We start from the raw sequence: 14667 nt of genomic DNA on the forward strand, positions 1-14667 counted from the left end.
GGAAATAGGGGAAAAAAATTCATTTTGAATCTTACGACAGCCTTCGCATATTTTGAGGACTCATCTATCTTCCAACTGCCTATACGTTCTGTTATGGAAGATATAGTGTGCCATGAAAAGGGGACTGACAAATCAGAGAAATTTAAAAAAAATCCCTGTGCACATGTCTCGTCAGAAAAAACAAGGGTCTTTGCCGATTGTTTTATAGGTGAACACACTTTGGATATCCTATTCCGTTTTATAGCAAAGTTAAAATACGACCCGTTTAGGGCCATACGAAATATAAATACATGTATGAATATCTTGAAAAACAAAAACGAACTGGTGAATCTTTTTCCCTCTAAAACAATTGCTGGGGTTCACTATAAGAGTAACGAAAGCAACGAAACTTTACAGATGTAATTATTTTTCAGATCAGTAATGATGAAGGTAGTTATGTACTTGTCGGCACAAGGTTAGTATTTATTGCTGCCTATTAATTGCCATATCAGAATGATCAATGACATCTAATTGATATTTAGTTTACTAAAGTCTTCCACTCAGGGTTAGGATTAACCTGCATATTTGCCGTCAATTTAGAGAAGCAAGTTATAAGTGCTTTCTGCTAGCATTTTGTGCGCATCTCCGGAAATACTTGCTGTAATTACAACCCTGTCAATTAAGAGGGAAACTAGGACCTTGACTTTTTAAAATCGATTTTCATTTTTAATTGCCGAAACTCATCTTTGAATGAAACGAGATGAAGGTTAATCAATTAAAAAAACTATTTATTTTCGGAATTGCACAGCTCTCGACAGTAATTGACTAAAAGAAAAAAAATAAGCCGGATAGATAGGTTAGAATAATAATTGGCCATATTCTTGCTGGTATCCTCGAGCGTGCTGGGTTTAATTAGCTTCTTATTTGGCCGTTTTGAGGAAACAGTTACTGGACAATATTAAGTTGTTTGATAAGACAAAATTAAAGAAAAAGTCCTAAATATTAATACGAGAGTTTTTAACGCAATGTCAATGTTCACACGTGATCAATGTTAAGTTTTGGAAAGAGTATTCGTAAGTTCTTCAACAAGTGATTTATATTTCTAGAAAACTACACAGTTTGAAAAATTGCCTCAGGTATGGTGAAGCACAATGTACATCTACACCAAGCTTAATTTCCAATTAAGGTTTGCAAACCTAACATTCTGATACCTTCGCTCGTACAAGGGCTGATGAGCTTCACAGAATCTTGTAAAGAAAGTGAGGATGGCAATCATGGCATTTTGGGTAACTTCAATATCAGGACCTATATACAAAGACATCTGGATGCAGCTGTTTAAGACCGCAGTTATATAGCTGATGCGCGCAAATGCTACCCGAAAACTTTCTGAAATGCATACATTCCATACCGGATGTCATTTCTTTTTCATTGCGGGCCATGTGGACAAATTTGAGCGTCGCGTAATATGCAAGTTAAGCCTTACGTGAATTCGAATCGAAACGGAGCCTGCGCAAGTGACGGGAATTGAAAATTTACAAAACAGATAAGTTTCACAGATTTTCATACACTTTAACGCTTTCCAACGAAAAATAAAAGCATTTATGAATGGGAATAAAAGAGTACACATGGTGACTTAACGGCCGTCTAAAATCCTGCAGGGTCGTGGCCCGTGATGGCTTGTCTCGCATCAGAGCTCCCTTCCCGGCGTCCCGTTTGCGGGGGGGGGGGGGGGGGGGGGGGGGGGGGTAAGAGCGAATCTCATGCTATGGTCACGTTTAAGTTGCTAAGTAATGCCTGATATTGCATACTGTATCAATGGAACAAACCGATCGCTGCTCAAAGAGGTTCATTCTCATTGGTCGTAGCACTGAATAGAATTAGCATAAGTTTACACGTCATGACTGTATTCGACCAATGGGGTTGATTAATATTCAATCCACGCGTTTCGTCAAGTACCCGCACTGCTTATAAAAGCGCCGTGTGTGCAGGTTTGGATCACTCTGCCTGTTGGGACCCCGTTGATCACTGATCCCACACACGCGCCCTCTGCCGTCAACTTTCGCCATGACTCGTTGGATCGTGGCTCTGCTTCTCTGCGCCTGCGTGGCGGTTGCCTTGGCAGGTAAGATAACGTATTGAAAGTGGGCAAAACTGTAGTGGGCATTCGACATAGCAGGTATTGATTTTGAACTTAATGTCTAATATAGCTACACCAGGTTCACATTCGTTTCATGTTTCATTTCTCAGCGCGTAAGAGTGTTTGTAGTCGAGTCAATCACCAGTCCATCTCATGTCATCCGATTCTCAAGTCAAGTAACAAGCTATTGAAATGAAACGTGGCAAAAACATTCTCTCTGCCTCTTTACATCCACTTTTACTTGAGAACGGACTTGTACCGAACTTGTGTGGTGGACTCGACTGGATCAAACTCTCAGGCCGACGAACATCATCATATGGTGCGCGTCTTTGAATTTGTTTCTGTACATTGTATGCTGTTTTTGTTTGTTTGCTGGTTGGGTTGTTTGTTTTTTTTATCTAAAATGTATATTGCCTACGCGGGTTCCACACATTTTTACGAATTTGAAAGTGCAGCACATTTCTCCGGTAGACCTTCAAATATAAGCGGATCGATATGTGAAACAGCTAGGCTAATTTGGTACGAAGTAAACAGCACAAGACTAGTGTTCAAACCTTTTTTTTTGCTACAGGCAAGGGAAGAATGTACTGCATCCGGCTCAATGCATCCAAAGAAAAGCAGAATTAATTCCTCGCTCCGCAGTTCACTTGAATGCTCTGCATATTAGTCCATGTCTTAAACCTAAACAGCGTTTACCCGAAATGTATGCATAGCTTAAAATATGCAATCTTCTCAAAAGTAAATCACGGAACATGTACTCGGGTAAAAGAATGAACTGGGTAAAAGGTCCCGACTTTATAAAGACAAATAAGTCGGTCTGCTCAAGGCAATATACTTGTACCAATTGCTTTTATTTTTTTGTTTTTGACGATTTCAGATAAAGCTCCATCGGCAGCTACCTGTGAGGCTCTCGCTGCTACAGTCAAAGCCGAAGGGTAAGTCCACTAGAATTAGTAGATGGACCTTATTACAATTATGATTACATATTGACCTCTGATTAAATTTTGATTTTGATTTATTTGAATTTGTGTTCAGCAAGAAACGTTGGGATGGACCGGCTCACACATTTTGCGGAGAAACTCTGACCGAGAAGGCGAACGCTTACTGCCACTGTCAGGTCGTGCCGAGGAAGAGGGAACTGGAGCTATCGGGTAAGCAAGTCTTATTCACTTAAATGAAACACAAAAGCATCGTTGTTATGTAACAGTCTGTCCTTTCTAAGAGCCTTATTACTGAGGTGTGAGCACATCTGATTGCGTTCGATTTTGCCTATAGCCTTGGCAGATTTTATATTAAAATTGGGTATATCCGAAAAAGTGAGATTTTCGTCCAATACAGGGTGAGTCAAAAAAGCGAAACCCACATGTTGGGACCATTGTTTTAGTGAAGTTATAAATGTAGCCCTTTCAAAGTCTATGATACAAAAGCCCAATTCATAGGCTTTCTTTTAGTACCGTACAAGAATCATTCAAATCACTTACATGTATATACTTTTCAAGTTACGATAGTTTAAACACAACCACCTTTTTAAAGTTCTGTCCACAGATCACAAGAAGGTATTAAAGTGTTCTTTCAGAAAAACGAAAACAAATCACATATAGGAATGTGTGTGAATTGTTTTCGTTTTGCTGAAAGAACGCACACCTTTTTTGTGATCCGTGGACAGCGGTGGTTGTGTGTAAACTTCCATAACTTCAAAAGTACACCAGTGATTTGAATGACTCTTGTACTAAAAGAAAGCTTATGAATTGGGCCTTCATATCCTAGATTCTTGAAGTGGTACATGCAGAACTTCACTTAGAAATAGTCCCAACATTTGGGTTTCGTTTTTTTTTACTCACCCTGTATAGCAAAGTGTGTAGAAATTATCTTACTTATTCAAGCTTTATCCTTTAAATGGGAAGTGTACTTGGTCAAGTTTCGTTTAATCACGTGATCGACCTTCCGAAGGCAAGGCTCATAGACGCCCGCTGATTGGTCAAAACTTGTACGACGAGGATTCAATACAGATATCACATTCGCAGCGTATCTGTGTGCAAAAACTCAACATTAATAAAATGTCAGTCATTTACTATTTATCACATTTCTGGTTTGGGGGCTCTGGTGGCAATTAAGGGCAATTTTGTTTTTATAAATTGCACATGACTAATAACAGGTAACCAAGAGATGTTTGTTTTGCTTGACAGAATTCTTGACTCCAGTCAAGGCCAACTCCTTCCTTTCTGGTCGTAACATTGCCAAGCGAAGCCTGACCGAGGAGTGCTGTCATGAAGGTTGTTACTGGGAGGAGATTGAGGAGGTCTGCTAAGAGGCGATTATCCACGGATGTTGCGCTCGATAAGCCTGCTATTAATCCCTCTTTCATAATCCAATTAACAAGGAAACGGTCTCGACAAACGAATCCATTTTGAATTGCTAAATTATATCTTTCAAGCCTCGACTGATTTTTTCCCCAAGTTTTAGTTTATCTTCCTTAAAATCTTATGAAAGTCATATTAATTGGATTATTGCTTATACTCATTGGTGTTTGGTTAAATAGGGAAAGTAACTGCAAGTTTATTGAAATGGAAAGGTGTTGCATGTTTTGAAGGTGAAATAGTAAAATATTTATCTAGTTAATAATTTGGCTATGAGATATCCACGGAAATTAACAAACAAAACAAATGCATTGATTTAAGGTTATTTTATTGAGGATTTGGGTGATATGGCTTGTATCCTTTCTGTTAAAGTTGAGTGAAGTCGAAGAGGCGTCAATATCAACCCGCGACCCAAAAAAGTACGGATAATTTGCATGACAGATGACAAAATGAAAATGAAAATTTATTTTATTCTATTTTGATCAAATAACAAATATTTTAATCATTATTTTATCTTCTTTTAATTTGCTTTTAAGTCTATCTTTTAAAAATTTAAATTGTACAAATATGACAGTTATTGCCCATTGTATAAAGGTGTAAATAAATATTTGACAGTGACCTACAATAATGGCGTCTTTTATAAAATTATCTCGACTAGGGTTGGTCAAGCTTGAAGAGGCATCTAACTTACTTATTCTTCAGTGATTGATTTTGGAGGATTTACGGAGATTCAAGGCAAAAATGCGTAAGCCGGGCCCTTGTTGTTTTCCCATAATGATTTTCATGGGCGTCACTAGAGGGGGCACCGGTATGGAGTGTTATTTTCCTATGCATGTTTTTTTTGTTAGCACAGTCACCGTCCTGTATGAAAAATCGTTTTACGTTAACAGGCCCAATGATATGATTCTCACTTGGGAACACATTTTGTGAAACTTTCTACCCCTCTCAAATTTATGAAATCTAATTAACAACCCTTTTTGGTTAATTTTATCGAAAAACGCACTTTTTAAAACATTAAACATTTTCCACGCTTTTCCTGACAAATGAGGGCGCAGTTGCTGTGATGTCATTTCAGGAAGACACTGTTCAATTTAGGGGTTTTCTATTCAAATTGTGAACACAAAAATGTCTTCATTGAAAACATTTTGAGAAAATTAATATTTAAAATAAGATGGACACAAACGTACATTCTCAATGATTGCATTACAAACATTGCATGGCATGGACCCTTTAATTGTTATTCACGGTTTGTTCACCGCTTGTTACAATACTTTCGTGGAAAGTTACATGTGTTTCGCTGGTATTTTGTGAAGACCGGGCTTAATGACGCAGCTTTTCAATTGTCAAAACTTCAAGAATTTGCTGGTACAACAACTCATCATCATGTCTCAACTTTTGCAATAAGTCTAAACGAAATACATATTTTTTTAAGAGATAATGAACTTTTTACAGCTTAATTGGATCCTTGTTGAGGAAGGGAATGCATGGTTGCACAAGAGGACAATTTCGCGGTTAGAAAAAGCAGATCTAGGATTTAGATGATATCAAAGCGCGGCGCCGTGAGTCGTACGTAGTTGGTTTGGGTCACTTTCTGATCCGCCACAACGCGCCCTCTGCCGTCAACTTTCGACATGACTCGCGGATCGAGGCTCTGTTTCTCTGCGCCTGCGTGGCGGTTGCTTTGACAGGTAAAATTTCACGTATTGTCTATTGAAAGTCATAAATCTGTACGGCTTTGTGTACACTACAAAACTGTACTGAGCTTTGGTTATTCTTAAGGGGCAGATAAGGGATATTTGGGGGAATTACGTATTGGTTTTGATGATACAAGCATGGTATTTGGCACACAGACAGATTATGTCATATTGAGAAAGATGTTTTGATATAGGCCTAATGGCCTTAGCACATTAAAAGTCTTTTGAAAAAATATAGGTAGAATAAGAAGCAATTTTCAAAAAAATCTAAATGGCTGCCACTGCCTGTTATTCTGGCGATCGTGTATGTAGGGCCCCTGTTTAGATCAAATTAGAGTCAAGGTGTTTTTAATTACTCAAAAATTACCTTTTCAACTTAAAGAAGACTTCTCTCAGTATAATGACACATTTTTGTAATTTTTGAACACTTTCTTGGGGTAGAAACGATTTTCCTGCACGGTTTACGGTTGGTGCCGTCGGCGATTCAGCGCGCATTGCGCGCTCACAGTACATCACGCGGTGTTGCCATCTCTATTTTCGTGTTGCGTTTTGTCGTATTCATCGTCGTTTTACCCCAAAAAAATCAAAACCCTGCCTTTTATCTATGACATACCTACATGTTCTAAATGTCGCCAACTAGTTTGGTAGGTCAAATAATTGAAAAGTGGATGTTCCCTTATATAGGAACCGGGCCCGTAGATACATGATTATTCTACCTATACTATTTCAAAGAGCAAGTTTGCGATAGCCCTATGGCCAAGTATCTTTCTCAATGGCACCCAATGTCGTAATGGTGTTCGAATTGGGAACAACAAATCATATTCGGAGTCAGTAATGTTCAAACTAGCACAATTGTATCGCGAAACTCATTTCCTGACACCTTTTTGAGGTGTGCTCAATGCAATGTAGTGCCGGGGATGCGAATTTCAACGTTGTGTTGAACCAGAACAGTTACTTCAAATTAATGCATCAGCAGTCTAGGTTTCAGCCCCAGATTCCTCATGTAAAACGATCATCTAATTAACCATACACAAAAAGCTTGTGTCGAGCAAGTTCCTGGACACAAACCTTCACATTCAGCAAAATATAAAGAACCTCCAACTCACCGAAATCCAGAGGCCACAGTTCCGCATATCTACCATTATGTTGTCTGCATGTCTCGCCACCGGCAAAATTAAAAGCGGTATAGGCGTATTGCGGCTCTCCCCCGATGTTTCAAGACGCGCGCTTTGGCATCATTTGTCAACGTGTCCACACACCGTGCATGCTCACAAACCACCATGTGCTTCGGTTCCATGGGTTCCCAGACCAAAAAGATTCGGACTATATTTCTGAGTTTGGTCAGTGGTGGTGGTCAAATTATAAGTCAGGTGAAAAGTAATCGTGCTGTCTACACATGGAGGTAGACGGCAACTTGTCATTTGTAGATAACCAGCCGGTCTCACCGGTCTCACCAATATGGCGTCAAATTCATTCATTGTGCGGCTCTTTATCCGCTATCCGGTCTTCATAGAGAGATCAGTGGGCCGAACGCACATGTTTTACATGTACGTTATACGCGTCTCGTTTGTTCACCAAACGTTACGTACGTAGTATTGATGTCACACAACTATACAGGGTGTTTCAATAAAAAGGAAACCCACATTTGAAGAACCAGTATGGACAGACTAAATGTTTACTGGCTATAAAACTGGTACCATCTGAAAGCGCAATCTCTATGCTTTTCAATGATACCTTGTTTACTTTTCCAGGGTCATGCATCACTGAGCGCCACTGTCATGAGATTATATGATGCAAAATTGCAGTTGGTTCACTTCCATGTGAAACACAATAGGCATGGTGTGCATGATAATAAGTATTCAAGAAGAAGACACGAGTGCATAAAAAGAAACACAAAAAAACAAGTCGGGTTGGTTTCAAAACTGGATTTTATTGTTTGCCATGAATTTCTCGTTTTGACCAAGCCACGTTCGAAAAAATGTGCCATTTTCCCGAGGATTAACATTCAAGCCATTTCACAGACATTTCCGTAACAATAGGCACACCGTGCCCAGTGGGTTTTTTTTTTGAAAGTGAACCAACTGCATTTTTGCATCCAGTTTTCAAGACAATGATGCTCAGTGATGCATGACTCAGAAAACCTAAACACGGTATCATTGAAAAGCATAGAGATTACGCTTTCAGATGATACCAGTTTTATAGCCAGTAAACATATCGTCTGTCCGTACTCATTCTTTGAAGTTGGGTTTCCTTCTTCTTTTTTAAACACCCTGTATAAGTGGCGCCATACGCACTTGCGTACACAGGCCAAAATGTTTTATCTTTTATGAGGAAAAATAGTGCCAATTTTTAGGGGTTTTTTGCAGCTTTTTTACGAACTGTTCGTTCAAACAACTTTTAACTTGGCACTGCACATTCTTGAAAAATTCGCCCATGCCAATTTCATCCAAATTGCACAGATCTACAAGCTCACAGTCCTGTGCACGGCTTCTACCCTTTTTTTTTTACAAGCCCTCAAGTTCATGACCCACTGGTAAAAACCTGCCTACTAGTACTACAAACACAATACACTCGTTTCCAGACGACAACTCAAGAAACAACCGTTCTATTGAATATTATCCAATTATTGGTGTTAATTATATTAAGACTTTTTCTTGAATATGAAGGGAATCACCAAACAATAAAAAGTGATTTCGCGCTGAAGACACTATTCTTTGAAATGTATTTTTTAAGTTTCTTGGTACACTGATTTTCTTGATATTTAAATATAAGGCGTCTTTGATTACAGGCAATTAACAGAAGTAATTTCAATGTGATCAACAAATTATTGACTTATCTCGGCAAGGCAACCTGCAACCAAAATATTGGGGTTTTTTGGTTGTTTGGTTTTTTTTTTGGGGGGGTGGGCATGGCCCCCGTTGCCCCCCTTGATCCGCCCTTGCCCGCAACGAGTGGTTTTATACAAAGTTTGTCGTAGTCCATGTTGCCCTTCATGGGCGTCGCGGGGGGGGGGGGGCCAAGGGGGTGCTTCCCCCTAGACTGGCCACAAAAAAAAAGGGCAAAAAAAAGAAAAGAGAAAAAAAGAACAAAAAGAGGCGCAAAGTCATATTGTCATATTGTTGTTAATTTAATTGGTTGGGGGTGGCAAATGTCCCTGAAAAAATTAATCAATCGGGAAAAAGCTGGAAAATATCTGGATTTAGGGGAAACAATGTGCCCCCCCCCCCCCCCCCCCCCCGCCTAGAAGAAATCCTGGCGACGCCCATGGCGCCCTCGATCCGCGTTAAAATTTTCTGTGGATGCTTATGCTGTTGAGGGAAACGCAGATATGGCATGTTTTCTACACCCCTTGGTTCGTATGCGCTAATGCTACTGAGGGAAACGCAGTTATGGCATGTTTTCTACACCCCTTGGCTCGCAAACGCTAGTGCTAGTGAGGGAAACGCAGATGTATGGCATGTTTTCTACACCCCCCCCCCCCCCCCCCCTTGGTTCGTATGCGCTAATGCTATTGAGGGAAACGCAGATATGGCATGTTTTCTACACCCCTTGGTTCGTATGCGCTAATGCTATTGAGGGAAACGCAGATATGGCATGTTTTCTACACCCCTTGGTTCTTAAGCGCTAATGCTATGGAGGGAAACGCAGAAATGGCATGTTTGCTTCACCCCTTGGCTCGTATGCGCTAATACTATGGAGGGAAACGCAGATATGGCATGTTTTCTACGCCCCTTGGTTCGTATGCGCTAATACTATGGAGGGAAACGCAGAAATGGCATGTTTTCTACACCCGTTGGTTCGTATGCGCTAGTGCTATGGAGGGAAACGCAGATATGGCATGTTTTCTACGCCCCTTGGTTCGTATGCGCTAATGCTATGGAGGGAAACGCAGATATGGCATGTTTTTTACACCCCTTGGTTCATATGCGCTAATGCTATGGAGGGAAACGCAGATATGGCGTGTTTTCTACGCCCCTTAGTTCGTATGCGCTAAATGCTAGTGAGGGAAACGCAGATATGGCATGTTTTCTGCACCCCTTGGTTCGTATGCGCTAATGCTATGGAGGGAAACGCAGATATGGCATGTTTTCTACGCCCCTTGGTTCGTATGCGCTAATGCTATGGAGGGAAACGCAGATATGGCGTGTTTTCTACGCCCCTTTGTTCATATGCGCTAATGCTATGGAGGGAAACGCAGATATGGCATGTTTTTTACACCCCTTGGTTTGTATGCGCTAGTGCTATGGAGGGAAACACAGATATAGCGTGTTTTTCTTGCCCCTTGGTTTGTTTGTATGCGCTAGTGCTAGTGAGGGGGGGAAACGCAGATATGGCATGATGGCATGTTTTCTACACCCGTTGTCTCGTATGTGCTTATGCTATCGAAGGAAACGCAGACATGGCATGTTTTCTACACCCCTTGGTTCGTATTACGCTAGTGCTGTGAGGGAAACGCAGATATGGCATGTTTTCTACACAGTTTGTGCAGTGAGCTACAATCTATGCAATGAAACGTGTTTGGCGCCCTCAATATTGAGGGCGCCAAACACAGTACGGTTTAATTGCCAAACACGCCTTCTTGTGTGTAGTTTGTGGTTTACTTTAGTAGGGGCGACAATAACGGGCGCCCCCAGCGGTACGAGCGTTAATATATACCGCTAGGGGCGACAATTATTGTTGCCTCAAGCGGAAGTTCCTCTAGGGGCGACAATAACGGTCGTCACAAGCGGTAAGCGCGTTAATACATACCGCTAGGGGCGACAATAATGGTCGCCCCTAGCGGAAGTTCCTCTAGGGGCGACAATAATGGTCGCCCCCAGCGGTACGAGCGTTAATATATACCGCTAGGGGCGACAATAATTGTCGCCCCTAGCGGAAGTTCCTCCAGGGGCGACAATAACGGGCGCCCCCAGCGGTACGAGCGTTAATATATACCGCTAGGGGCGACAATTATTGTTGCCTCAAGCGGAAGTTCCTCTAGGGGCGACAATAACGGTCGTCCCCAGCGGTAAGCGCGTTAATACATACCGCTAGGGGCGACAATAATGGTCGCCCCTAGCGGAAGTTCCTCTAGGGGCGACAATAACGGTCGCCCCCAGCGGTAAGCGCGTTAATACATACCGCTAGGGGCGACAATAATGGTCGCCCCTAGAGGAAGTTCCTCTACGGGCGACAATAACGGTCGCCCCCTGCGGTACGAGCGTTAATATATATATTGTCGCCCCTAGCGGTTTATATTAACGCTCGTACCGCTGGGGGCGCCCGTTATTAATCGCCTCTAGAGGAACTTCCGCTAGGGGCGACCAATAACTTTAAAATAAAATTAAAACATCTTGTATTTCTGGAGTTGTTGCCCCCCAAACGAGTTTTGTGGTGGATAACTATCGAGACCACTATTTATGTGGCGCGCCCTCTATTGAAATAATATTGAATATCATGAGAAACTGTCAAAAAATAATATATCGTAACAATGTAGTGTTTTACAAGCGCACATTTATTGAAATTGTTCCAAACTTGCAGGACAAATGTCCAACGGTCCCTTAAACACATTCCTACACGTTTTCTGGACAGATGGGGCAACATCAGTGAACATTGAAAATTTTCTCCAAAAATTTATTATTTTGGCCAAAAATTCAAAAGCTGGTACCCGCCTTTCCAATGGGGGCGCTCTTCAAAACTTATATCCATCCATACTGCAAATTATATACCCTACCCATTTTCACGGCGCATTGTGATGGTTTTTGAGCAGGTTTTCTTTTTTAAGATTGATGTCAGAAAATCCGCGGGGTGGGGGGGGGGGGGGGATGGCAAAGTTTGCAGAAAAGTCGTCTTTTGACCAAATTTAGTGACAAAAAAATTAAGGTTAGGCCCAAGACCATGCTATTTATAATCAAAGATTAATAGCGCCTGGGAGTAAGGTTGATAGCCCTGGGAACGCCTAAAACACAAAAATAAACAAACTCATGGTCCAAAACTCGTTTTCCTTCAATCAATTATTTATACTGGAAAGCTCTTATAAAACCAGATAAAATTTAAAAACATCTCTTGTATCAATAAGCATTTCTAACTTGTTTGCAGAAATGTTGATTTCTGGCCAAATTTAATCAAAAATGTAAGGCGACCCCCTTGCAATTCTTTTCAATTTTGGTCAAAAAATAAAGTTGCTCAAAACTTGCAGGAAAGATGCCTTAGGGTCACTTAGACACATTTCCACACATTTCCTGGGCAGATGTGCCATTCCAAAGAAATAATGAATAACAATTTGGAGCAAAACAAGTAAAAAAATATGAATACTAAAAATTGTTCGACTTGCATCAACTGATATTTCTGAGGCGTTTGCAGGAAAGAAAATATTTGGCCAAATTCAATTTAAAATGTAAGGCTAACCCATTGCAATTTTTTCCTTTGTAATTTGGTTGAAAAGTTTTGAAAATTGCAGGAAAAACATCTTGCGGACCTTCATACACATTCCCAAAATATAAACAGCTACTACATGATAACATTGTATAATAATTAAAGGTATATAGTATACAAAGAACTTAGGTTGTCATTAACTGAGGCTTAAAAGAAGTGCTCATAAAATAAGCACTTTTGAAGGGGAAATTATCAACATATTACATATTACTGAACAGTTAAGTCATATTCAGAGTTGATATGCTGAAGAGAAATTTCCATCAGAAACATCTATGACTTTCAAAATGTAATTTGAAAACTACAGATAAACAAGCCCACATTTTAATCAGAAGCAATTAATACGAAGCATTTAAGATACTCTGCATTTAAAATGGCAATATATGAGGATAATACACCATCCATTAAAAGCATTAAGCAAGTAATCTGGACCTTGTTGTCAATGCAATTATATAAAAAGTGTTAATATGTAAATAATTGTAGAATTAGGAAAAGTGAATACATTTCTTAAACAAACTTTCCATCTTTATGTGATGAATAATATAGTCAGTATATATGTCCTTATCTTATTCCTAATATCGTCAGTATATAATAGTTTCATGGTCCAAAGTTCTGCTTCTTTCATTCACTTTGTGTTATATACATGATAATTGTGGAATAACAATGCACCATTTCCTATCATTTTGATGTGTTATTGGACTAATGAATATAAACTCAGCTATTTAGATGAAGATATATACATTCTCACATCAGCTGATGCTATGGTTAGCTTGACCTCAGTCTAGTGGTAGATCATTGGATTGTAAGCAACACGACCCACCATCCCATCATCATCCTGTGTAAATCAAAACAAGTTAAAGGTATATTAAGAAATATATCGCTTCAATTCAGATTGGAAGGTTTGCACAGTGAATCCGTGTGAGTTTACGGTTGCACCATTAGAGTTTATGTGGCTGTGGTTCTGAGAAGAACTGTTGGAAACTCAATGTTTAAATGTTTGGAGCACATCAGAAATGAGAATAAACGTGGAGGTGTGACAGCTGTGACTCAAGAGACCTAGCTGGGGGGGGGGGGGGGGGGGGGGGGGGTGATCAGTGGGGCGTGTCAGTGTAGTGGATAGCGGCAGACAAGAACCACACTGATATGATTTCTCCTATCTGTCTCCAGCATACTGACTGAAGCCTTGAGTTGCCCCCACTCCTTGTCAGAAGCTCACATATAAGAGAGATTTGTTACATTTGTTTAACTTAATCTGATTGCCCTCTTCAATCTTTAGATCTTATCTGATATGATTTATATCGGTGTATTTCTCCCTTGATAATATCTTCATATCAACTCACCCTCGGATCATCAAAATGTTGGTTATCCTGGTAAAATTCCTCCGTTCCGGTCACGATGTACGGTCTGATGAAATCATGCCTGCTTGACAAACCCTGCCAACAACAAAAGAGAACAAAATTCATGCATACATTTTCCTGAGAGTAGATGAGTGGCCGGACTGTATCTCATGAGTTGGACCTATCACAAGTCAGTCACAAGTCACAGGGGAGACAAATAACAAAGAAATGTGACCTAACTTGGGGCTGGAGGACTTCTGATTGACTTGTGATCGAAAGAAAGCACACATTTAAAGGAAGCGTGATCTTGTTACGTCTTACGGATAATCAAGGAAAACTTTCACCTCCAATTTGCCACTCATGAACAAAAAAAACCCAAACACGCCCTGGATGGCACATGCACAACGTACACGTCGAAGTAAGAAATCCACAATAGGTTTTGAAATAGCACAATTCCTTGAAGAACTTTCTCAGTACTCTGTGCTGTACTTGATTCATTCAAGGTCTTCACAAGTCCATCAAAAGTCAATTACAAGCCATGAGTCTCCAGTCAATTCAAAAACTTTTTGGGATGGAGATGTGATGGCCTTGTTATTGACTGTGATGGCCTTGTGATGGCCTTGTGATGGACTTGCTATTGACTGTGATGGACTTGTGATGGACTTGTGATGGACTTGTGATGGACTTGCTATTGACTGTGATGGACTTGTGAAGGACTTGTGATGGACTTGTGATGGACTTGTGATGGACTT

The 14667-nt window shown here is 40.4% G+C and overlaps 2 protein-coding genes across 7 annotated transcripts in view; one reads left to right on the forward strand and one right to left on the reverse strand.

Moving 5' to 3' along the window:
- The first annotated feature begins 1966 nt into the window (after positions 1 to 1966).
- LOC119719907 lies at positions 1967 to 5098 on the forward strand. Its single transcript, XM_038189378.1, has 4 exons — positions 1967 to 2101; positions 2994 to 3051; positions 3152 to 3267; positions 4303 to 5098. The coding sequence occupies exons 1-4, from the start codon at positions 2044 to 2046 to the stop codon at positions 4422 to 4424; spliced, it is 354 nt and encodes a 117-aa protein (XP_038045306.1). The 5' UTR covers positions 1967 to 2043; the 3' UTR covers positions 4425 to 5098.
- Positions 5099 to 12142: 7044 nt separating this feature from the next.
- The window catches only part of LOC119720231 (neurogenic locus notch homolog protein 1-like), a 43116-nt gene continuing 40591 nt past the window's right edge, over positions 12143 to 14667 (reverse strand). For all 6 annotated transcript variants that reach the window (XR_005270076.1, XM_038189850.1, XM_038189852.1 and 3 more), the window contains 2 exons: positions 13919 to 14011; positions 12143 to 13413 (listed from right to left, as the gene is read on the reverse strand). Coding sequence is in view for 5 of the 6 variants with exons in the window: in XM_038189850.1 (XP_038045778.1) it covers positions 13360 to 13413; positions 13919 to 14011 (147 nt within the window). In the remaining variant the exon portion in view is untranslated. The remainder of the gene's footprint in view (positions 13414 to 13918; positions 14012 to 14667) is intronic.

This window comes from Patiria miniata, unplaced genomic scaffold (assembly GCF_015706575.1).
Source record: "Patiria miniata isolate m_02_andy unplaced genomic scaffold, ASM1570657v1 HiC_scaffold_9, whole genome shotgun sequence".
Lineage (NCBI taxonomy): Eukaryota > Metazoa > Echinodermata > Asteroidea > Valvatida > Asterinidae > Patiria > Patiria miniata.